General features: G+C 43.2%; 1 protein-coding gene across 19 annotated transcripts in view; it reads right to left on the bottom strand.

Moving 5' to 3' along the window:
- The window catches only part of Myt1l (myelin transcription factor 1 like), a 399,212-nt gene that overhangs the window by 52,316 nt on the left and 320,213 nt on the right, over window positions 1-26,683 (bottom strand). For all 19 annotated transcript variants that reach the window (XM_036170263.1, XM_036170272.1, XM_036170265.1 and 16 more), the window contains 4 exons: window positions 21,147-21,397; window positions 18,830-19,066; window positions 16,555-16,676; window positions 15,637-15,705 (listed from right to left, as the gene is read on the bottom strand). In XM_036170263.1, the coding sequence (XP_036026156.1) occupies window positions 15,637-15,705; window positions 16,555-16,676; window positions 18,830-19,066; window positions 21,147-21,397 (679 nt within the window). The remainder of the gene's footprint in view (window positions 1-15,636; window positions 15,706-16,554; window positions 16,677-18,829; window positions 19,067-21,146; window positions 21,398-26,683) is intronic.

Raw genomic sequence — 26,683 nt, 5'->3', positions numbered from 1 at the left:
AAGCCCTAGCACATGGCTAGGCTTGGATCCATTTAACTTCAGGTTTGAACCCCAGCCCTCTTCCTCACAGGCTCCCACAGAATCTTGGACTCTGGGGCCTCTACACAGAGAGGCTGCCCTGTAGACAGGACAGACTGTGGCACAGTCCCCCAGGGTGGTGTCCCAGTCACCTTGACTTAGAGATCAGGTAGCATTCTTGAGTCTGGTGTAAGTGAAGGCTGTTTGGGGTACTTCTCTTTGCACCTGTCACAATGCCTTCTTTAAAGCATGGAGTTCTGTGCTTTTGGTAGCTAGAGGACTGACCTATGTCACTTTAAAAATGGTCCAGAGAACCAGTGAGCAGAATTCTGGAAAGTGCATTGGGAGGAGGTCTCCTGGAGCCCCAGGCCTCATCCTCTCATCAACCTGGTGAATCACTCTAGGTTTATCCTTCTGTGTGTGTATGTGTGTATGTGTGTGTGTGTGTGTGTGTGTGTGTGTGTGTGTGTGCGCGCGCGCGCGCATGTGCACGTGTATATCTTACCCTGAGGGTAAGACCATGCTGAGCTAGGACCATTGCAGAATCTGAACTGTTTTGCTCTAGAGGGAGTAGAGAAGGGATACCATGTGTCCATACAGATCAGCAGTGCCTATTGTAGATAGAGAAGGAGGCTAATGATATTTCTTCCTCTGGATATAAAAGACTGAGTTAACATCACATCTTTGTGGAAAGCAGCACAGCAAATTTATTAAAGTAAAATGTTTACCTTGGAAAGTCATGGCCTGAGATAAATCACCTTTCTGGGATAGCTTTCTGCGTGTGCAGGGTGCAGGAACCATTCACTCAGCCAGACATGTGATTTTCTGGTTCTCTCCATAGCCTTCCTGCCTCACCCACTCTGCCTTCTGCCACAGGCCATAGAATAACAAAAGGAACACACTGAAAATCACCTGTGTCACCTAGCACCCATGAAGAGGAGACGGGCATCTGAAAGACCCACACGAGCCACCTGGAATAGGGATTTGTCTTCCCACTAAACAGCCACGGCTGTTTTGCTTCTGTGTCTTGTTAACATGTTTCCCATGAATATAAGAAAACTCTAAGAATTTGTACGAATAGAAAACCAGATGATGTAAATGTTCAAACTTTCACTTTGCTCAGGAAACATGGTCAACACAAAAATGGCCCTGAAGGTGCTGGAAGAGATGGGGCAACAGAGCACTTCTGGGCCGGCTACCAGGAGAGTTACTCTAGACTGTCTGAACCATGCTCTCTGTGGCTCCGAGGCCATGTCTCTCTCGCCGATGACCATGATATTACCTCCAGTCTCTGCAGAGAGACAGACACATGTACATCTATTGGGCCACAGAGCCTTGTGAAGCTGGGGGCAAATCTTATTACTACTTTTTCTAGATAAGGAAACTGGAATTCAGAAAGCTTTATTAACACATTGAAGCACATGTAGACAGGAAGATAGAGTATGGAGTTCAGAATCTCTGAATCCTTGCTCTTCATTATAAAATGAGTTCCTGGGCCAGCTGAGCTGCTGGGGTACCATGCCCAGAAGGCCACTCTCAATCACCTCTTTCCTCATCAGGCCCAGCACAAAGCAGACATCTATCTAACTACTGGTTGCACTAGGTGTGTAGATGAAGTGGAATGGAACACTGTAAGGAAAGAAGAATTAGCAAGTATAAGATGCCTAGGTCATCTCCCGCAGAGAACTCTGGGTCTGAGCCTGAGGTAAAAGATTCCCAGACACCACAGTGACAGCAGAGCACAGCTGAAATACACAGGAAGAATTAAAGTGGGCTTTATATGAGGGATGCCACATGCCCTGTGCTATGTGTTACTAACAGCCAAAGTAATAGGTTAGACTCTGGAAGGTACCAAAAGCAGGCTGAGGAACAAGTTAATCCATTGTCTAATAGACTAACCTTAAAGCCAGGCTGGCCTCATTTCGAGTCTACAGAGGTGTAAGCCAGATACAAGCTTTCTCAATGGCTCTAACACTGGGAAAAGGGATCTGATCGATCGTTAGCCACAGGGGAACAAAAAGTGCCTCAGTTTCTACTATGTTCTCATCCTAAAACACATGCTACCCAAATAAGGAAGGAAATGAAGTAAGAATTCAAAGTAGTTTGAGAAATAAAGATATGACAGAGAATAGAGATGATCAAAATATGCCAGTTGGGAAATGTTTCTGAATTTGGGGTGGGGTGGTGGTAAATGAGGATTAGATCTGAAGTGAATTTGACGGGCTGATGGGCATTTTTATTTGATGATTTTAAACCTGATTTGCAAGTCTGATATAAGAGTTTTAAAATTGAACCTTATTAGACAAGAGTGAGAAAAAGACATATTAGGAAATGGAATTCTTTTATCTTTGAAATATTTTGATCTTGGTTGTTGAAGTTTCAAATGTAAAAAGTTTTATTTCAGTCCTTGTTGGAATTGGGTTAATTTTAGAGTGCTAATCACCTTGGTCACTTTCCCTTGACACTACCTGTCCCCTCCCTCCAAATGATCTCAGGGCTTCTTCAGCCTGGCTCTTCTGCTACTCTGGGCTGGTTCTGGTCTCTCTGTGTGCCAATCTGAATTCACTGAGCTAATAGACACAGCTCTTCTGGGCATCAAGTGCCATTCCAAGTACTGTGTAGACATCACTCATTTGATCTTTATGATGGACAAGCTGCTGGCACTGCAATAACTTTGCAGGTGGAAATGAGAAAGAGGGACAGCTCACTAGGACTACAGGGGTGAGACAGTCAAGCCATGCTCTGACTTTGGATGTCTGGATTTTGGTCTGTGCTAACCTTGGCTCTGCTTCCTGCCCTACTGTGGCCTTCAGCTGAGGGACTCAGGCCACAAATGTTCTGTACAGGTGGCGTGGGGATGTGCAATTTCCCTCAGATCACTCACATTCAGATACACCTCTAGACCTTTAAAGAGACCTTAATAGTGCAAATTAAACAAGTGAACTAAAAATTTAAGGGAAATATTCAGAGAAAAAAAAAACAGTAGTGGAAACTGTCTCTACTTGGTCTCAGCAGCTGCTCTTTTTGATGCCCATGTGGTACTGGAGTGGTTTCTGTAGCAACAGCTCTGGTCATGAATAGAAGGAAGAAAAAGAAACATTTCCCCCAGAGAGAGGTCATAATCCTCAAGGCCCCCAAAGACAGATGTCAGGCACTGTAGCATAATCTTGGCAGTGTGATTTGGTAGAACCACAACTCAACCATGAACCTGTCACCATCATTTGCGTAAAGAGTTCCCTTGAGGAAGGCCAGATTTAGTAGACCAACTAGAAGTGGTAGTTTGACCATCCACTGAAGTCTATTCAAAGTCCAGTGTGGTTATGTACCATGTGGGTTCTGGGTATAGAGAGCACTGGACAGCAGGTCCAAGTCCCAGAATCAGGAGTCTTACCTTCTACTGAATTATCAGAGACCTTGTCCCACACACATGACCTAAACTAAAATGAGCAAAAAGAACCAGAAAACCCAATAGATACACTTTTCAGTGTTGGGTGACAGGCTCTGGGATGTAGTGTACACTCAAGGCTACTCGGTCTGACAACTTTTAAGCAGAAAAGCTCTGACCTGCCTGTTATTTTTAGCCTAGTAAATATGTGAATGATGGTGGAGGGTAGTGATCTAATGGATGAACCTGCAGTAAGATAAGCAAGCACCCAGGAACTCTCAACCAAGATGTGGGGCTTGGGGAGAGAAGACAGAGGGCAGAGTCAAGAGGTTATTCAACTCACCTCAGGGTAGAGGGAATGTTCAGAATATCTGGATTTCCATCGCACTGCTCCCGCAAATAACCCAGTTCTTGAGACTTGGTAAGCACATGTGAGTTTCAATGCAAAGGTCCCAGTGGCTGATTCCAGGAAGTCTCAGCTTCCTGCTCTACAGAACAGTTCAGGCCAGCTACTCATAGAGGAAGAGGAGTCATGCCGCATTGCTTCTTCACATTTTAAAGACTGCCTCTGTTCTGATAAGAATATCACTCTGCTGATTTCAGTTGACACTGGCTATCTTGTCTGTGCAGTGACACACTGTAGATGAAGATCTGAGCATAATGCTGAAGGGCAAGTAGGTTTTCTTGATGGTCAAGGACATGACTGTCATCCCAGTGTTTGATCTAGCAGTCAACAATGTCTGTGTATCCTCCACTCTTTACTCAGTAGCTGTTAGTCCTGGTTAAGGGCTGAGATGTTTATGTGGCAGCAGAATGTGATGTAGCATCATTCTGTATTTGCCACCATTTTGTCACCTCCTTGTAACACTGCACCTGGGTTCCACTTGCATGCCACTATGACCAGTGCTCTGTGTCCCTTCAGCAGACAATGTCATCATGATGCCCATAATCTTGGGTCTATTTCCACCCAAGCAACAAGATATTGGTGAACTTCCTGGATAACCTTTCCAAGTTTTACCACTTAGAAGTGGCTAGAATTCTCAAGACTGGCTAGTCTGTGCATTGACCCATCCATTGCTTTCAACAGTTCTTCAAAAATTCTCTGGAGTCTCACAAAATTGAGTTGTACAGTAAGAATATTTTCATTTTGTTCATTAATAACTTATTAGTCATTGGTATATAGCAATGGGTTGAATTTATGGGAGAACACATGTATAGAAACTACTCTCTAGTATATGTCATAGGCCACAGATGACTCCAAGGCAAAAGGGCAAATGCTGTCTACTGGAAGAAGTCAGAAATCCTAGGTGTCTATGAGTGCAAGATGATGGGAGATGCAGTTGAGAGCAGAAATCATGCTATTGTGCTTTTGTTGACAGACTAGATTATGATAAACAGAAAGCTATGAAAATCACTTCAAGGATATATGCCTGCATGGCAAGGGGACAGAACATATCATACCTTTCTCAAGGATGTATACAATTTAAATGGTTACTTGAAGAATCAAGGGGTACTTGGATTTCAGGCCTCAAGGTGAAATATTCTGAAAATAAGCACCTGCACCTTTCTTTTGGGGGAATCATCATTACTCTCCCTTGTTCCTGTACCCTACATGCATCAGGCAGTAATGGACTTAAGCCTGGATGGACACTAGTCATGGCAAAAGCTCAGGCTGCCAACATTTGACCTATTATTCCAGGAATCAATATCCACAAAGACAATACTTTTCATTCTTTCTTTCCTATGGTTCTTATGGTAAAGTTTGAGTCTGAGAGAGAATCCACAAAGCAGACTAAGAGTACTGCTGGTTCCACTTTCTTGTCCTATTTCATGACTCTTCAAGATTGGGTACTTTTTCTTCCTTTGTGAATTAAAGAAAACATAGGGTTCAATAGCACCTACACAGTCCCCAATAGTTGGTGGATCACAGAGAGTCAGAGATCCAATTTTGATTTTTGGAACTCAGTTCTGTCTACATCTGTGTTGAGGGGAAACTGATGCTCCATCAGTACCAGTTGTCTCCTGGACCCTTATTTCTGGGGCACATCCCCTTCCCATTTACTGTCCTCTGTTCCACTGCCAACTCCCTATCTCCATGGAGTTCCTCTACTTTCCTGACACCAGAGGGAATTGGGAGACCACATTAGGCAATGTCACCTTTTTCCTGAAAGCTCTTCAATAAAGACTGACAATCTTTTAGTGGATCCAACTGCCATGTGTTCTGAGACCTTCTCCTTGCCCCCTGCACTGACTTTGTTGGTATACTCCATCTGTGGTCTTCCAAATGTCAGAAGTGAGGAGGGGAGGGCTTGGCTTATACACTGTGACAAGGAGTCTCCTAAAACCAGGTATGACACATAAATGACTACCTGTGGTAAATGTCATAGTTTTTGTCAATTTGACTCAAATCTAGACATCTGGGAAGAGACAATCTCAATTGGGAATTGTCCATCATATTGGCCAGTGGGTATGTTGGTAGGGTCATTTTCTTAATTGATAGTTAGTGGAGTGCTCAACTCACTGTGGGTGACATCATTTCTGAAAAGAAGGGCCGGGGCTACACAAACATGGTAGCTGAGAAAGCCAGGGGAAAGTAAGCTGGTAATGAGAATTCCTCTGTATTCTGTGATTCAGTTCCTGCCTCTGGGATCCTGCTTAAGCTCCTGACTTCCTTTAAAGCTACACCATAACCTGTAAGCTGAAATAAACTCTTTCATCCTCAAGTTGCTGTTGATCAGTTTTATTATGGCAATGGAAAAGCTAACTAGGACATATGTCATGCCCCACTTGTGGTCAGGATCTACCCATGAGGGTCTCAGCCCTAAAGGAGCACATACCAGATGTGCAGGTGAGGCAGGAGTCCTCACCAGTGACACTTGCAAAAGCAACACTGGGTACCAGTGTTTAGGTTTCTCACACTGCCTTCTTAAGATGGAAGCTTTGGAAATGTGCTCCTATGTTACACAACACCAAATGTAAGAGCATGGATTCTCTGTTAAGCAAGCAGAAAGGTACACTACAAGATCATAACTAATCAAAAAACCAACATTTGATTATTAATATGTTTTCTTGTCTTTGTTTTTTATCATTTTTGAATTTGTATTAGTTTTATACTCAGAGGGTCATTTAAAATCTCCTTGCTTAGCAAATGGTGTATTTTCTTCCTCAACTGTGACACATATGTCAGTAGTCAATAGTTTTATACAATAGTTTTAGTTAATTTTCAATTGCTGTGGCAAAACACAATGGCTAAGGAAACTTATAAAAGAAAGGGGTTAATTTGGGGTTTACAGTTCCATAGGGCTAGAGTTCATGGCTATCATGTTGGGGAGCGTGGAAACAGGCAGGGAGGCATTGCACTGGAGCAGTAGCTTAGAGCTAACATCTCAATCCATAAACACTAGGCAAAGATAGAGAAAGACACTGGAAATTGTATAAGCTTTTGAAACTTCAAAGCCTGCCCTCAATGACACACCTCCTCCAACAAGGCCACACCTCCTAATCCTTCCTAGATAGCTCTACCAACTGGGGATCTTGTGTTTAAATATAGGAGTCTATGGTTGCTATTCTCATTCAAACTGCCATATTCATTCCTTGGCCCCCATAGGCTCACGGCCATATCATACTGCAAAATATATTCAGTCCAACTTCAAAAGTCCCCAGAGTCTTTCACATACACTGTGTATATTTTCAAATCCTAATCAAGTTCCTACTTAAGCATCTCACCCAGGATGACACTACAGGAAGACAGTATGAAGGATGGAGATGAAATGAGAAGCAGCCATTTATGCTGGTATGGTGCTAGGGTGGGGACAGATTGGGATTGGGTCACATGAACATGCCTACCTAAGTGTCTGCACAGGCCAGCCAACTCACATGCTCCTTACTGCCTATGACACTGAACATTATTTTAGGACTGAGAAAATGCTTCAGGGAGTAATACACTTGCTATTTGATCCATGGAATGCACAGAGGAAGGAGAGAACTGACTCTCACTTCTGACCTCCAAACATATGCACTTGTACACATACATACACACATATGCATACATACATACACATGTGCACACACCCAAATAAAATAATAATCAGAAAGGTATATTACACCAGCCATGTGTATTTGCATTCTATATTCTATAAATGCATTATAACTTAAACATGAGTGAAAAGTGGGCCATGAGTAGCACTGGCCTTTTCCTGCAGAACCGTTCTTAAAGGAAGACTTATTTTACTGGTCAATACAAGCTCCAGAAAGGAACACTCAAGATCTGAGTGGAAGGGTGAGAAAAGCCTGACATAATCGGCAGATGCATTGGCAATCACTAGAAGGGTCCTGAAGCTTTTTACTACATCTGGTTAGCTCAAATCAGACTTGTGTACATGCTTGAACATAATAAAGTTGGATAACAAAACCCAAAATAAAAGAACTGAGCCTTCACTCTAAGTTATGAATTACTCTCTTATAGGTCCTATTTAGCATGCAAAGATTCCTTTAAGAAAAGTAATACCATGAAACTTATGTCATATTTGGTTTCAATCTGCCTGGAACAACATACAAATGAACATTAATTTATTTGCCACTCACTAATAGTGTAACAAAAACATCAAGGACTAAGATATTGAACAATATATTAGCTAGTCAGCTGCAGAAATGAAATACTCCCACATATTGATTAGAATGTAAAATGAATAAGGGCAATGTAGACAATGTAAAAGAAGCAGATCTGACATGGATCTCACTTGATCTATGGGATATTTAGATTAATAAATTCACATTATGTAGCTGAGGATGACCTTGAACTCTTGATCTTTCTGCTGGGATTACAGGCATGGGCTACCACCATCCTTTATTTATGCAGTGGTGAAGATGAACCCAGAGCTTAATATATGCTAGGCAAGCACTCCACAAATGACGTGAAATCCTCAGCCCCAGAGATTAATAAAAAGTAAACACAACTAAGAATTCAGTCCCCAGGTCCAGTAACTTAATTCAGGTGGCTTGTGTCTACTATGTGGGTCCGTGTACAATGGACCTTCTGTCATTTTAGAAAGTTCTGTCAGATAGTACGTAGTCACTCATTTCACGGTCAAATTGTATTCCACCTATCAGAAGGCATTTGCACTGGATCCCCTCCCCCCAAAAAAATCAAATAGGAGCAGCTATAAAATCATTTTGTATGATTAGGGTGCTCTTCATTTCTTTTCATAGGGAATCAGGAGTTTACATGTCTTAATTATAAATACAAAAAATGTATGAGCTTATGGTACTCGGAGTCAGATGAAACTCAGCAATTAGAAGAATGATATGGAAAAATGCTGCAGAGGACCAGAGCACATTATATATGAGCATCATCAGATTGTCACTCTGAGAGAGCACAGGCCATGCTTAAAAAGAAGTGTTTAAGCATATCAAACATGCAGACAAGTTAAACCCAGTGGTGCTCCCCAGTACTGACATGCCTGAAAGCAGTCTCTGCTCTATCTGTCAAAAATTCCAATCCAGAAAAGGCTGGAAGAGAATCATGGCCTCTCCTGAATGTGTCAGGACAACAATTCTCCAAAATTCTTGTCAATAAATTTCCAAAGGGAATATCTACTTTATTTACAATTTTGTTCATTTTCCCTAGAAAACTATGAATTAGTGAAGTCTCTATAAGATTAAAAACTCATATTTACAATTAAACTCGAGCATAACTGCCTATGAATGACTAGGTTTTCTGTTCCAGGGACTTGCACTTCACTCTGCATGGTGCCTGGCATCTGGTATGGGCCCAAAGTCCCCAGAATTCTAAAGGCTCTTGCTTCTCAGAATCACCCCAGAAGAGCCCAGGATAAGATAGAAATAGGCTCATTCTTAGTAAGTAGGAGAGGCCCATGTAACAAGCAATGAAATATGAAGAGCACTCAGTCAACTGTGTATCACGAAAGGAAAATGTCTAGTGCAACAATCACGGTGTGTGTGTGTGTGTGTGTGTGTGTGTGTGTGTGTGTGTGTATAAATTTATATAAGTAAATTTATACTTATAACAATAAAATGCAAATATATATAAAATACTTCTAAAAGTACATTTTCAAAATTAAAAGAAATACAAAATTTTCATTTGGCTACTATGCATCAAATACACTATATAATTTCAACACTTTTTTCAAATGAGAAACAGCTAATGACACTTTGTTTTCAGGTAAGCAGCATCATTCAGTAGTTTTTGATATCTGAATTGAATGCTTCATAATTTCTATGTGAACAGTGACATGTACTTCAAGATCTGACTCAGAAGTTAATATATTCCCCAGTTTGTCATGATGAAAACCTAACAACTACCCAGTTAGCTCTAAGTGAAGGATGGAGAGCAAGCGGTCCCCTGTAGAAGAAAGACCCAAAGCTCCCCTCTCTAAGTCCAGGCTTAGCAGGTGAACTGTTGCAGTGCAAAGATATTCACAGTAGGTAACCAGAAAATGTAGCCAATTTAAGGTGAGTAAGATGCAAGTGTCTGCTGAAGCCAGGCTCCCTTTCATGAACTTGCTGATATTTCAAGTGAGTCCCTGGCCAACCTGGGAAGGCAGGTCCCCACTGAGAAATTCAGGAATGGTTTAACTTTTGCTTGACTTTTTTCACTGTTGTATAAGACTTTGGGAGATCTTATCTGTGTTTATTATTTGTTTTGTTTTGTTTTTAATAGATGGTGATGGAGCTAAAAAGGTGGTTCAGCAGTCCAGTCAAGAGCACTGGTTGCTCTTCCTTGGAACCCAGGTTCAATTCCCAGCACTCACATGGTGGCTCACAATGGCCTATAACTCTATTTCCAGGGGATCTGATGCCCTCTTCTGGTTTCTGTGGGTTCCAGGCACACACATAGTACACGAGCATAGCAGATGAGCGTTTTTTGCTCATACATATAAAATAAAATTCTTAAAAAGGATAAGATGTTACTGAAATATTTTAAGGACTTCATTTTATGTGTAAGATGGAGATGATAGTTTGAAGGTGGGCCTTCTCAGACTGGCTAAACCTACTGCCCCTCCAGATGGTGCCAAGGCATCTCCCACAAGCGCAAGCACATGAATGGCTTACCTCACATCCTGCCTTGAAAACCACCTTACTGCCAAGAATGGTTATTACTGGTTTCCTATGAGCAGTCATTGTTTCAATACTGGCCCACATTCTAATTCATGATAGCTACGTACTCCCTGGCCACGTGGCTGCAGACCCAGGCATGATAGATGGAGTGCTAGAAGGTGGGAGTTATCTTTGTCATACGTGTTCCCTTTTCCTTCTGTGGAGGACTGGAAATCAGGGCAGCTACTCGATTTAAACTCTCAGGATTTCCCAAGCCCAGGCCACCATTCTCCCCTCTCCAGGAGTCTCTTGTGGACACACCCTCCTCCATCCTTCTGCTATAGTTCAGTCTCTGGGTGCTATCATTCCAGGATACTGCTTGTAGCTCGAGTCTTAGGACGATGTCTAATACCTTGCCATAGACTATACCTTTGCTGTCATCTCTAGCTGTCATTTTTAGTTGGATCCTCTTCCCTAGGTTGGTCAAGTTATTTTGTAGCACAGAATTAGTGCCTACTACACACACACTTCTTGTTGTGAATGTACCCCCAATATTCATTATTTGCTAGGTTGCCTTGGCTGTCCCCACAAATGTAGCCTACATTCACCTGATCTTACAGTACTTTTTTGGCCTGTCCTAATAATCTAGCACCCCTTCTTCTCTTGTTTGGCTTGTCTTCTGATGATCCCTGGATTAGTGTAGAGTTTCTCTTTGGTCTGTTGTGAGTACATGGACATGGCTTCCAGGGTGGGGGGTGGGGGTTGAAGTTGTGTCTTATCTCTAGGTATGAATTGAATATGTTTGAGATGACTGAACAATACATGGATGAATGAATGAATGAATTTCACCCAATCTGAGTAATCTATGAAAATGTCTTCTCATGGTTTGACTTCAGTATAAGAAGTCTGTGAACTCAGTGGGTTCTAGACTGTCTTTGTTTCCAAAGGAACCCTGGGATGTGAGGACATGGATGACAGTGGGCCAAGGTGGCTGGCAGAGCTTTGGATATAAGGGTTAAATGAGGAACATATGAGAACTGTGATGATTCATACTGCAAAGAACAAGCAGTCACAATAGAAACACATGATAAAACTGGCTTATAGAGCACACTATTGGACATGTTGATATAGTACATCAGAACATTCCATGCAGGCTTTCAGATTTCCTACCTCCTCACACTATCTAACCATGTACCCGTACAGTGTCCTTTCTTTTCTAACATCAACATCATCATCATCATCATCTTCCTGCCCCCTCTTCTTCTTAACAAGGTCTCATTGTGTAGCCCAGGTTAGCCCTGAATTTGCCATCTTCCTGCTTTAGCAGAGTGCTGAGATTATAGGTGTGTGCTACCAAATGCCTTAAAGAATATGATGGTAAGTTTTTTTTCCAAAGATCTTTGAGTGAATGAAGTTCTCATTTCAGTGATTTTTCAAAGAGCAAGGGATGTTGCCATTTCAGAAACATCAATTACCTTGTTAATTTCCTCTTTTCTGAGTCCCGGCTGGTGGATGTTTTCTAAAGACCCAGGGATTGCTGGACCTTGACACTGTTGGTTATATTGACATCCACCGAATGCTGACTGAGCTACCCCAGTGCTAGTCCAGGCTACAGATAAAGAAACTGAGGCATGGAAGAGATGACTTTCTGCTAGGCTAGAGGGTCTAACCTCCGCATTTCATGTTACAATATGTTCTCCACAAAAAAGTAGGTTGTGATCATGATACTTGCTTTTTTTGTATTAGCTGAATCTGAATTTTTACTCTGTGAACTTTACTATAATCTATATTGAAGGAAGTGAGGCACAAACACACAGCAGAGCTAAGCTGTGTCTGGAGAACTATGATGTTTGCACAGCATAGATCTCTGTTCACTGTTTATTTGGGTTGTGGTGTGTGTGTATCCAGTTACAGGTGATTAAGATGAATGTTTCCACTTACTCATCCCACCCATCCACACTCCCGCAGAAGAGGAAATGGAAAGAAGATTCAGGGCAGGGAACTCCTAAGGATACTTGTCATGGTCTAGCATTCAGGCTTTGAATTCTCCGGTGGCCCTAGGCTGGATCCTAGGAGTTTATATTGGGGAGGGTTTCCCAAAGAGCACCAACATACATCAAAGGGGCAGAGAGGAGACAGGCCTTTTTTGCTTTACCTCTTTCACAGGGACTCAGTGAGCCATTCCCTGAGTAGTCCAGTTTATCAGCTACTGACCTGTGTATTCATTGTGTGTGTATGGTTAAAGCCAATACATTCTAATTTTTGAATTCCATTATATCTGACTGAAGTGTAAACGGAAGCCTGTTTAGTTGGGGCCACTGCAAGCAAGCCCATGGTCCCTGTCTGAAGCTGGTTTTCTTGGCTTAGACTGGTTACTGAGATGGCTAAAACCCCACAGAGGCCAGCACCTGCCAGTGTCTGCCAGTGAACATGACTCCCATATAGGAAAGGGTCCTTGGCCAAGAGGCTATGGTTCTTCAAAGAGGCAGCAAAGCTATGGCTGCCTTTCATGTGGCACTTTGGAGAATTTTAGAAAATGACATTTCAAAAGGAGAAAAGTACCTTTAGAATAAGATTTTACATTAGGGCAGCTTCTCCTCAAAGGTCACCTTACTTCTTACAGTTAGATTCTTTGCTGCTATGGCTGCAATCTCACATGCAGGGTGGGTAGGGAAGTACTTGGCTCAACAGTCTTCCCTTCTCTGCCCTCAAGTCTCCCTCCCCCCAGGACATGTGATATGTATAACAGGGTCACAAGGGGTCCAGGAGCCATTCCACAGTGTTGGTAAGATTCATGTAACAGTTTAATACATTTTTCAGTTTACACATTGTACATAATTAAGCATAAAAATCACCGATTTCTTCTTATAACTATCCCACAGTGGCTGTTCTGGATGAATGAGCAGAGTGCTATCTATGAAGTCTAAGAGTAAAGGTCAATGGGTTTTGGACAACTTTCTTGTTCATGGCTAAGAATGTTCATCTAAGGGGTCACTTACAAAATTTCAGTATTAGAAATGATAGGAGGAAAATTTCTAAAAAAATACCCAAGTGGTATCTGAGGTCGTTGGGACCCACTTTCTAACATCATTACTGAGAAGTAGAGTGTGTAGTATGAATAATAACCACGGATTCAACTCAGTTTCTCATTCAGGTGAAATGCTACTGTACAAACTGACCTGGGCTTTCAGGAATATTAACACACTGCCATAACCGTGAGTCACTCTAAGCTGCTCTACAGCTCAAAGAGGGCGACTTGTGCTGCTGTCTGAGAAAGCTCCCCAGCAAATCCTTCTGACCTCCGCAAAGAAATGATGGACTGAGAGTCATCAATGAAAAGGCCAAGATAAAAGGCTATCATGATAGTGTATTTATTTATTTATTTATTTATTTATTTATTTATTTATTTATTTATTTGTGTATGAAGGACATATTGTCAAGTAAAAAATGATGGTTTAAATTTTAGTCTCTTTAAAGAAGACACCAAATCTTTAGTTTTGAAGTTCCATTAACAGAAACAGATCATTTTAGGAAATTAGTCGAGTTTAGATTTCCCAGCAGAGATCAAGCAAAAAAGGACTAACCAAAACCAGGCAAAAAGCGTCTGTTTTCTGGAAGGTACAACTTCCTGGCAGGAAGCAAAAGGGAGGGTGCCGGCCAAGACTACTCTGTCTAGAAGACGGGAGTGCAGCTCCTTCCCTCGGGATGCAGATGAGAGGACCAGTCACCTCCCGAGATGAAATGAGACAAGGAGAATTGTGGTCTGAAGAAACGGCAGGTCTGCCTGAAATTTTAGATGACTGAAAATATCAAGCCCAACACTAAGAGATATAAGCCAATGTGAACTACACTGCCAGAAAGATGCTCTGGTCCCAGGTCTCAAGACACTAAGCAGCCAGAATGCACAAAAAGCACAAAAGCTAGTCTCTTGTTTACAGGCGGCCCATGGCAACTGGAGACACAACAGGCTTTTGCAAAGAGTTCCTCACCAAGAGAGCCAAGAGAATGATGCCACATCCTGATGTGCTGGCCAAGATCCAAGTGCAGTTGGTCACATTTTGACCATGAGGGAAATGTGGGTTGAAGCCATGACAAAAAGATGCCTGAGCAAAGTGTGCCGGATTGTTCCTCCTAAGGCTGTTGCTTTGAGGTGCTAAAGCTATTTGTCCATCAGGCATTGGTTTAAATGCTTCTAGACTGTCAGACAAGAGGAAGCCCTCCAGCTGCTTACAGTTAGTTCAGGAAGACAACGGCAAGGCAAGAGTCCTGTGTGCGACAGGAGGGCTAGTTCAGGAAGTCACTGAACATGAGCAGGTGGTCTATGGCACTAGGGCCCTGGACAGGGAGCCTGAAAAAAATGATATGGGTGTCAAACAGAAGGCTGCACTCAGGTCTCCCTTGGACTATGGACATGGGGTCAGGGGACAGGATGGTCAGGAGGGGGCAGCCTCTTCCCAGCCAAGCACAGAACACAGTGGTAGGAAAGGTCAGGTAAGCAAATGCTATCACTTGAGGGGCAGCTCCTGACATCATGCTGTGCTGTCAAGTTTGGCCTTTCATCCTTACAGACACCTCAAAGTCCACACTGACTAGAGTGGGTAAGGTTTCAATGCTCTCTCTTCATACTTTCACTGGCTCCTTCTATGGTCTCCTTGGAACTGAGTTTGGTGTACTTGATTACAAAAGAAAACAGCCTCAGTCTGCTGGTGCTGGCACTGGGCTCACAGTTTTGCCAGATTTATGTTTAAAAGTTACAACACAGAGGAGATGAAGGGCTACTCTGTGTGTGTGTGTGTGTGTGTGTGTGTGTGTGTGTGTGTGTGTGTGTGTGTGCCAACACCACATAGATCTTGAGCTGAACTGTCACTGGCCTGGGCAGTGTTCATAATGAAGAACACAAAATCTCCCAGGTAGATTTTTATCCTAGGCATCAATTTTTAAAATGTTATACAGTAATTTTCTAAAAGTTTGCATAACTCTGAAACATTTTTCCTTGGGAGTGCATGCTTATCTGAAGACAAGAAATTCCAGATAGAAAGGTTGTGATACAAAGGAACTAGAGACCATCCAAATAAATCAGGCAGAAATGTCACTGGAGACTCCTTCACAGACAATTCACTTTCAAACAGCACACTACTTTTTGTGAACTAACAGCAAAGAGATTTTTTAATGCTTACTTGAGCTCTTGTGAACTGGTGGCCAGCATACTTCGAATGCTTTTGTCCGCCAGGGGGCAGCCAGACAGACTGTAAGACAGGCCAGGAAACACAGTGAGTGAACCCCTAGGCAGCAAGCAGAGCCCAAACAACACAACACAAAGTTGAAAATAAAAAAGTTCAATGCAGAAGAGCAATGGGCCAAGTGCTGTATACTGAAATGTTATACTATTAACTCTGAATATCATCAAACATATGTCTAAGAAAGCATTTCTGTTAATAATTTTAAAAATTACAACAAAATACATGTTCTCTTTGGTTTAAATTTTTAAGAAGAATTTTGCAAATTCAGTGGTCTAATGGTCAGTCACTGTGTAACATGTAAATTATCATGTTTTTGAAGAGCAGCATACAGCACTCAGAGGGTTGACACAGAATTCAACATTTGTACTTTGACAGCATTGTTGAGGTAAGCTGAAAACAATAAATTGAAAAGACAGAATCCACCATGAGAAAAAATGAAGTCACACCTTCTGTGTGAGGCGTAATTACCAGTCACATGACCACTCCCATCACACCCTGGAGTTGGACATCTGCCACCAAACAAAAACAAAGACAGCCAGAATAGTAAGTATGTTTAAAAAAACTTAAAAAAATTTCATTGTTTCCAGTTTAGCTGCAATGTCTGCAAGGGGAGTTAAGCACCCTGGAGAAAGCTGCAAAATGTACAGGGTTAAATGAAATGACGCCTTCACATGGTAGAGCACCATTGAGAACAAGCAGGTGCAAGGCAGCCTCTGGCTCTGCTCAACTGGCAGCTGGAGATTCCTGGGCCATGAATGTGCATGCTCAAACAGCAAGGCATATATGTCTGTGCTTTAAAAGTAAGCCAGAGAAGGGAGAATTAAGAGCCAGCATGTCACCTTATGATATGCTTACGTTATTAAGTCCTTTTTGCTTTCCTTGCACTGGGGGTACTTGGGTTTGGGGCTTGGGATGGTCACCTCCCCTGGATACCTTCTTTCTTCCAGGGCCTCCTGGAATGGGTCCAAGTCTTCTGGCTGTAGACAGAACACAGCTTCACAACCACATACAGCAACACAACTCATCAGCCAAAGGTTCACAGGCTGTCTGTTCTTTTGCCTCTCTTCTTTTTAAAACTCAAATATATCACTGTTGTGATAAGGGGCTCTTCTGAGAACGCAAGTTGAACTGTCCATGGGCTGCTAAAATTTTACAGGACTCTTGCTCAGAACTAGTGGATGTTTTAGCAGCCAGAGAAACCACTTCACCTGGTTGTTTTTGTATCTAGTGTCCAGGAAAGAGCTATTATGTGCATGGCTAATATAGGGGACATCTTTTATTAACAGGGACCTGTAAATCTAATATTCTGCCTGAAAACATTTTAGAGTGGACTTTTTGCTAGTCACTAGTTAGTGTTTTACCGACATGTACTTTTCTATGTCAAGGCAATGGAAGAGCAACTACATTAATGTTGTAATTTAAATTAAAAGGCACGTTTATGTCTAAGACAGTCTACCATGAAGCTTTTGTCACTGGAGGGAGGCTTAATTTAATTAAAATAAATTCAGGGATTCAACTATCATTTCTTTCTTGATGGTCAAGGCTTAACTGTGGAAAAAAAAGAATGCTTAAATTTAGGTTGCCACTCAAATTTGATCCCATTTTTACGATGCCTAAATACTTAATTCAGTTTGAAGACTGAAAATAAGAGCCTAAAGTAATTTAAATCAGAATGCCCCCCACAGGATCATATCACCAGTTGGCGGAACTATTTGGAAAGGATTGGTGTGGCCTTGTTGGAGGTGTGTTTTGGGGGCGGGCTTTGATACTGGGAAAGCCTCCAGCCACCCTCAATGTACTCTCTGACACCTACTTGGGGTTTGAGACATGCGCTCTTAGCTGTTCTGTTGCCACGCCTTCTCTCTGCCACCATGGACTCTAACACTTTCAATTGTAAGTTGCCTTGGTCATGTTGCTTTATCGCAGCAGAAAGGGAACTAAGACATAGTCTCAGCTGAGTGAGATGGTGCATACCTTTATCTCTAGCATTCAGTAGGAGAAGGCAGGGAGATCACCATGACTTTGAGGTCAGCCAGGACTACACAGCAAAAAACCAAAACAAACAGGGCTCAAAGGCAGGCCTCTCCACTTGTTCCTTTTCCACTGTAAGGCAGTGTTGGTTTGATAAGTGGGCTTCTTAGTCTACTCATTTTTTTTTTCAAAGTATAAAGATGTGAGAACTTTCAGATTTGAGCATTGGAAAATGTCTCTAGTAAAGAAAAGAAATTCTTGCCGGGCGGTGGTGGCACACGGCTTTAATCCCAGCACTCGGGAGGCAGAGGCAGGTGGATCTCTGTGAGTTCGAGGCTAGCCTGGTCTACAGAGAGAAATCCAGGAAAGGCTCTCCAAAGCTACACAGAGAAACCCTGTCTCAAAAGACCAAAAAAAAAAAAAAAAAAAAAAAAAAGAAAGAAAGAAAGAAAGAAAAGAAATTCCCGAGGAGATGGCTGAGTGCATAAGAGTGGCTTGCCTGCAAGCACAAGGACCCACATTTGAACCCTAGGCACCCATGTAGAAAGCTGGGTATGGCTGTGGGTACAGTTAACTCCAGCACCGGGAAAGGAGAAGGAATCCCAGGAGTTCACTGGCAAGCCAGGCTAGTCTGTTCAGGGAGAGACCTTGCCTAAAGGAAGTAAGGCACAGAGCAACACAGGAAAATATCTCACTTCCTGCTCTGAGCTCTGCATGTGGGTGCACCTGTATATATTCTGTAGCACACAGTTAATAAGTTTTTCTTTTCTTTTCTTTTCAATTAACTTGTGTCTCACTGTATGGCTCAAGTTGGCCTAGAACTCTTGACCCTCCTGCCTATATTGCCCTAGGAAAATGCAGGATAATTTTCTTTGAAAATAAAATAATATGCTCTTTTCTGTATTTTCCTAGAAGAAATCACTTGTAATGATGCATACTTATTAGAAAATAAAATTTGAAAGAGCCCATAGTCTGTTTCTCTCAATTCAGTGTCAATTATACATTTCCCGAGTCAAATGTTCTTCAAGTTCCTGTCAGCTAAAGGTCCAATTTAGGGAGAAAATGCACTTTCTCTTGAAGAGTGTGCAAATGATTCTTCTTCACCAAGGCCCGGTTGGGATGGTAGCAAATATAGGTAGGGTCAAGGAGAAGAACTTACGGTAATCTCTTTGGGGTCATCCTCATCTACCCTCCGAGGCTTCATTTTAGTGTAGTCTACTGGCAAGTCCCAGCAATCCCCCTCACTCAGCTGGAAGCATCGGCTGCTCATCACTGCCTGCTGCTGGGGGGACATGGGCTCCAGGGGTGTTAGGACTGGGCAGCAGCTGTCTCGAGGCCTCTGCTTGTTCATGCTCAGGTCCAGGGTACCATTTTCATCCACTTCCATGTCTGGGTTCTGTTGAAAGAAAGATGTATAACCCAGAAGGCCTGACTGACCTTTCCACCTTTCTGTCTTTCCTAACTGAGGATGACCATTGGCTAAGGCTGAGTTCACCAATATAACCCTCCACCCCCACCTTCATTAACACACAAGTGAACCATGACAATCTGTAGGCATGCCTGCTACCACAGGCTTACCAAAGAAATTGCTTGGAAGATTCACCCATCCATTCATCTATCATCTGTATATCCATCCATTTATCATCCATCTACTCGCCCTTCTCCCTCCCTCTATCCATCATCCATTCATCCATGTATTCATTTATCCTTCACTCATCCATCCATCCTCCACAGATCCATCCTCTATCCTACCATACATCCATAATATACCAGCTTAATTTCACCCCTTCATTTCACTAACAACAATAATTACAAAGTGAGTGAGAAGGAAAAGGAAAGGACTTGAATGTTGGTGAAAGGATGGAGAAGGAACTAGCATTTTCCTTCTGACATAAAATCCAGTGCCAAAAGATTTCCATTTTAAAAACAGGTGGTATGCACTACAATTCCCCAGGCCCTATTATGGGGATTCTGTTCTGAGCTGATCTGGGTATCTTCATATCTGCTACTGAGTCAATGAAAAGTGAGACAACACACACACACACACACACACACACACACACACACACACACACACACTGATGCATTGAGATAGGTCAAGCTCTTCAGAGTCTGCTTTACTGGCACAGGGGTGAAGGTATTTAGATGGCTTTGGACAAGTACAGTCAAAATAACCCTCCATTTCCCCAGAAGAGTCCACTCTTTCAAGAAAAATGCGCCCTCCAACTGGAATGACTCCATGGCCTCTGATGTCTAGCCACCTCTTCTTCTGGTTGGGCAGGTAGAGGACACAGGGGAATAGGGTCTTGTCCTTGGAGCTGAGCTCTTCATATATTTTTAGTGTTGTTTTGCCAGAACTGTCAAAGCACCCCAGATTCTAAGCTTTGATACTAATTTAGATACATCATATTGGAACCATTATCCCAACTGTAACATTATTTTTTCAAAAGGACAAAACAAACAACCCCAGGGGAGGTTCCTGTCTTTATTCTCACAGGGGGAATGGCTTCTGTACTAGCCTTGCATTTCAGTAGCCCAGATGGCCATCAAGAATGTATGTTCCCTGACACTGTCCCACTACTGTGGAATAAAAATAGCAAAGGAATGAAAGCACTTGCAAACCATAGTGACTGACCTTTCTCCATTCATATAAGTTACAATGATTTATGACAACTACTGTCAGTGCCTGGAGCCTCCAAATACAGAGGGCAGGTGGTCAGTGCACAGTCCCTACTTACCGCCACACTGCTTCCTGCCTAGCGCCCCAGGGAGACGGCTCCCTCTCCTCCCTGCCCATCCTAATGGCTTTCTCTTCTGCTTTGAGTGCCAGCAGTGCTGCGGTGGGCCAAGTAATAAGTGCCCGTATGATGGAAGGAGAGAACTCTGCTGGTTATCCTCTGACATCCACCCATGAGCCATGGTATACCTGCTTCTTTCCACACTCACACACACATAAAATTTATAGCTTAACAGGGGGAAATGGGCATAATTGTATTATAAACTCAAAACAAAAAATAAAAAGTAATTATTATGATAAATACAATTTCTTTAACAGATAAGAAAAATTAAACAGCAGAAACTCTTCTTGAATCTTGCAGCACTGAGGGTATCACTGAGATGACAGTATTGGCTGAGACCACGGACAATCGAGAGTGCAGTCGGATGTCACCTCTTTGCTTCCCTGTCCTGGTAACCTACTAGGCATGTGGCAAAGGGATAGCCTAATATTTATCTGACAATGCTACCACCAAACCTCCTTGTTTAAATAGCAAGCTGTACCTCTTCTTGGCTTTGTGTACCCTGAAGCTAAGACACCATAAAGGTCAGGGATGATGGCTGTGCTAATGTCCCAGACACAAGCTGGAGCTAAAGGGGACAGAACATCTGTCCACTGTTCTGAGGCCAGGGCTGTAGGATTGGCAGTGAACAAACTCATAGCCAGTTCCCATGGGACACGGCTGTGACCCTGTGCATACCCGGGCGGTGCACAGGTCCTGTGGCTTGGTGGACAGGTTCTGTGGCATTTCACGGCAACGTGTAGACAGGTTGAGGATGGCTGTGGCTGCCATGTGTGCGGCCTCCATGTCATGTGTATAGTCAAAGCTGCTCTTGCTACATGTGCTACTGGCGCTGCTGCCACCACCACAGCTGAGGTTGCTGCTGCTGCTGGGTGCATAGCTGCTGGTGGTGCTGCTGCTGGGGCTGGCATTCTTGCAGTACCGCTTGGCTGCAGAGACAGAGGACAGTGTGGTTAGGCCCTGCACCCAGGATGCTGAACACACAACTGGTCCCAACCCACCCATCTTTATACACACAGAAATGGGGGTTATTCATGAAGAACCAAGATTCTGCCCATTCTGCACTATGCATGCTTGAATGAACAGAGAATTGGGGTGACCTTGGGAGAGGATCACTTTTGTTTTGACAGGATGCTCACGACTGCTGCAGCATCTACCCACTTGGGTAAGACAGGGCTTAGCTACTGTAAGTGACTGATTCCTTTGGTAGATCCATCAGGAGGCTGACCACTCTTTTTAGCCATATGTGGCTATGGATACCAACTGGGGTTTAGTCCCCTGTGTAGTTGACCCAGATTCTCAGGATCCCCAAGAACCACCACTAAAGCCATGGGGACTATGAGCTTTGTGAAAAAGTTTCTGGCAGGGCATGCATACCAGCTACTGTGAACCAAACACCTCTGTTCTGTAATTCTTACACAGGCTTCTGGAGTTAGAGGGAAAAATGAGCTTGGCATATGTCTAAGGACGGAGATCTGTCTCTTGTATCTGTGGGACACTAGAAAGCACCAGGTCAGCTTGTCATCTCCCTGAAGGGGGTCTTCCCTTGCAGATCCCTTGATCAGCATCCTTTTATGCCAACACCTTCATAAATAGCCAGCAAGTACTTAGGAGCAAGGGCCAATTTTCAGGGCTGCTTAACATTCTCTCCTTCATGGCTGATTTATTAGGATGGGTCCTTTTCACTAACACAGAGCACTACCAGTTGAGCTCACAGGAAATTCATTTTTCACCAAGACTAGATATTCCACATAGAGACACCCTGTGCAGCCTCCTCAGGGTGAGGAATTACCTAAAGGGAACTGTTAAGGGGGCAGAGAATGGCACTAGGGGCTGGAGATGTACATGGACCAGGATGGCTAGCTAGGGCAATGCTTAGAGCTGTCTTTCGCTCACAGGCAATGGCTACCTTAGTCATTCTTATGGTAACTGTACCTGTACAAGTGAGAAGACTTATGGCTAGCCACTGCTCTCCAGGCTTGTGGCCTCAGGGTCATTAGCTGCTCTGTACCTAGAGCCTGTTCTTGGCAATTGTCCTCCAAAGAGGATGAAAAAAACACACAAAATGAACCATAAGCCTTCTAAAAGAGCTAACACAGGCTTTGTAACTCATACTATAAAATTATCTCCAAACACAAATGAACAACCATAGTGAAATGACCCAGCTGGTAATATGAGTCTCTATTAAATGTTGCCTGCTTAAGACTCAGGGGAGGTATAGTACTGGGAAAACATTTTAATAAAACTTAGGTTACTTCAGATGAGGCCATGATGACCAGATCCTGGAATAAGAGTGACCACCCCATTCTAATCTCAGCCCCCACACCAGGAAACAACTGCATAAGCAACTGTTTCATCCAGATTCCTTCCAAGGGACCACAATCAGTTTCCAATACAGCTCATATAGGGCAAACAGCCACTTGGACACACTGTTAATTGTGCAGGGCTAGTTAATCAATCAGCCTCAGGGCAGCTCAGGAGCATTGCACTGGGTAGACTGAGGGGTCAGTGGCCACCTGTTCATTTTCTTCTCTCTTTTGTAAATTACATCAGTCTGACTGTAGAACCACACGCACGCATGCGCGTGCGTGCATGTGCGCGTGCATGTGTGTGTGTGTGTGTGTGTGTGTGTGTGTGTGTGTGAACAGTGAATTTCGACTTGCACAGCTTATACCAGGGGCTCTGAGTGACTGAACAAGAACACTACAGGGGGACCAGGCACACCTGCACATGGGCACTGAGATTACACTGGGTCACACCTGCCATGCTTTGAAATATTGTGGATGTGGACTCAAGTTAATAATTCTCTATCATTAACATTTTCATAAAACACAAGAACATGAAAATGCTAGAAAAATTCAATACCACATATGAAGTTGTCTTTGGATAAAGCACACCACATAACTCAGGCTAGTCTAGAACTGAAGAGCCTACTGCATCTGCCCAACAAATCAAGTTCTGGTGTTATAGGCATTTACTATCACTTTCCAAGAGGGTTTATTTTGTTATATTTTTAGATAGGTAAGGCTAGGCACCAGTCCAGAAAAAAAAAATTTGATATCTTCTTGTTTCTTTTTTGAGACAGGGTCTCACTGTATAGGGCTGTGTCAGAGCAGAAGGATGGCATTCCCACTCAGTGCTGTGGAGTGGCCCTACTCAGGTTTGTGGGCATAGAGCTGAGGGAGAGCCAGCAGATGTCTCTGGGATTTTAACTATGCCCTGCAGCATCCTGTCCCATAGTAATTGCTTCCCAGGTCAAATATACCAGATTCTCTAGCTTCTCACCTCCCTGTGGATTCTGTTGCATATGCACTTCACAGATAGACACTTAGGCTGCTCAGGGCAGCAGCAGACAGAGAAGTGCCTGGGCTGCAGTCTAGGAGGCATGTGTCCTGTACTATTCTAGCATTTCAGCTGCTCAAAGCACTACATCTGTGGGCAACATTTTACTAAAATAAATCTTTAAAATTATCACATTTCTGTTATCTTACTTTGATTACTTTCCATTATCTTGAAGTCATAAGTGTAAAAATGGTAGTGCATGTACTTTTCCAGTGGTTTAAGTCATGGAGATGATGCCTGTATTCTGACAAGTGGGCAGTACAGAAGTTTAGCAGGTGACTGAATTGTCAATAACTTCTCTATGAATCTTCCTATTTCCATCACTCATACAACCAAGGTGACATCACATCTATATTGCTCCTTTTACTTAGTCCAAATAATAACTTCTGTTTTATGTAAAATGAAACTAACAGTACTTTAAGTAATTCAAGAAAGCAATGTCTTTCATCCTACTAACACTGCCTGATATCCACAGAACCGTCAGTATGAATCACTAAGGCCACACTCAGCATGGCATTCATTCACGGTGCATAGTGAGGGCATCTACCTGGGGTGCTCCTGTCACTGTCCTCCTCCATGTCTGACCAGAAAACAGTGGCTAATACACTTTTCTTTCTCAGCAAAAAGGTCTATTTCAGATGAGACTATATATCCTAGGTACCAACAGATGATGGGAAATTAGAATGTGAAGGCTTCTCCCCTAGAGGCCACCAGTGGTTGATAGCCAGGCAGCCACATTAAGTGCCACACCTGCTTACATTCTGTCCCTGGCTGAAGAAGACAGAATATCATCACCAATCTCCAGGGCTAAATATGGGCTGCCTTCAAAGACTAAAACCCTAGTGAGAAAAACAACACAAAACCTGCAGCTAGAACCTCCTGAGCAGCCAACTCTGCTTATGGAAATTCTCATACTCCTTGAATGATATCTGTTTATTTTGCATTTTCAGTTCCTTCAGGGAATAGACACATGACCATACAATCACGAGTTTCCATGAAAATCAGACAGATAGGAATGTAGGGGCGCTAAAGTGGGTGCTTTTAGCAGGGGGAAATGGCTCCCTTAGTCCTTAACTTCTGTGTTGTGTACTACAAATGGGCAGAGATGAAGATGCAGAATCCTCTATGGAAAACAGGATTATCCTGGAGCATATGTTGGAGACCAGGCCTACAGAGGGCCTGATTACCACCTCTGCCAGAGCCACTGTCTTCCTAGTTCCCCTCCCCCATGGCAATGCCTGAAGACTCTGAGGACCAGGCACTTTGCCCACTGGGAGCAAACATCCTGGTATGTTCACTGGCGAATCAGTCCAGGCATGGGACACAGAGCTACACTGCAGGCAGGCAGTGTGTTTGCAGAAGACACCGGTGGCTGCCGTAATAAGCTGGAAGGCAGCCACAGAATTAAGACACTTGGTGCTGCATAAAGAATCGAGCAGAAAAGGCCCAAAAGAAAGTTTTTTTTTTTTTTCAGGTAGCAGAAGAGAAGCATGTCTTAGGCATGGCTGTGGCAGACATAGAAATGCAAGCTACAAAGGATTAATGTGGAGGACCTAGGCTGATAGATCAGCTTCCTGATGCTCGCGTCTGGGATGCTGTGGAGTCTGGGCTAAGGTGAGAGGGCTGGTCTAGAAAGCATACTGGTATTTGTGAGTAACAAGGAAAAGGCTAATAGATAATCAGAAGTTTGAACTTGAAGACTTTGGAAGAGTCAAAGGGAAGAGGCAAGAGTGGGAGCTGTGGTGGCCCTGGGATAACCAGTTGCAGCAAACCTAAGGTTATGAGCTGCACCCAAAGATGAAACACCCAGGCCAGCAACTTGTCTTGCAAATGGCTTGGCGGCAAAAATTTGAGGCCATGGGGTCCAAGCAGGAGTTAAGTCCTGGGCTGTGCTATTAACCTAGACAACAGCCTAGACCACAGGTGAGATGGAAAGTAACCATGGGCTCATAACCACAGACAGCGAATTTAAATTTTCATATAATTTCTGTATCATGAGACATCCTTCTTTTGGCTTTCTTGTTAAAATTTGAAGACATAAGAGCCATTCTTAGTTGCCCATAGGAGAGGGAGATGCTAACTTCACACTCACAGACTGTGCTGTCCCTTCCCCTTCCATTCCATCTCATCCTGTACACATCCTCTTCCTACGGGAGGTGTCCAAATCCACACTGTGACAGAGAACATGAGGAGGCTGTTTCCTCAGCCCCTACAGCTGAACTTTGTTCTTCCTTCTGGCCTCCCCAGGTCACCTGTGTGCTCCCAAACCAATGGGTATTGCTGCATATCAAGCCTACTCTAGTTCTGGGCACAAGTGTATGGTCTACCATTTGGTAGCATTCATCCAGTCCTTCAGACAGAATGACCCCCGCTTCCCTATGCATGAGTGTATATCACACACCTGTTTTGTTTTGTTTTTAATCTCACCTATGAACCATTCTGCCCAAAAGGACAGACTAAATAGGCTAAATGTAGATAGATAGCAGACACTGGTGAGGTGTCTGGGAGAAGCAAATGGTTGATGGAAGGTTTGCTAGCTGCAGAGGAGGCTAGTTAGGTAAAAAGCTGATATACAGGCCCTATGCATTAGCTACACCACTCTGCACCTCCAGTGCTTAAGAACTATAAATTCAATGTCAGGCTGGAAATTGTAGTCCAGAAATCTCTTATTCCTCCAAGAGCATGAGATACTTCTTTGCCTGAAAGAAGTCTGAGGCAAACAGGGGGTGCTTCCATAGTCAACTACATTGGAATCTACCCATTGGTGCCTGAGCACAGGGATGGCTTCCCTAGGTGGGGTCTCCCACACAGTCTCATGACTCAGAAATTTTGTCCAGGATGGGCCCTTTTCAGATATAATTGTCTGCCATCAG

This window comes from Onychomys torridus, chromosome 21 (assembly GCF_903995425.1).
Source record: "Onychomys torridus chromosome 21, mOncTor1.1, whole genome shotgun sequence".
Lineage (NCBI taxonomy): Eukaryota > Metazoa > Chordata > Mammalia > Rodentia > Cricetidae > Onychomys > Onychomys torridus.
This window is presented reverse-complemented; position numbering and strand designations above follow the sequence as displayed.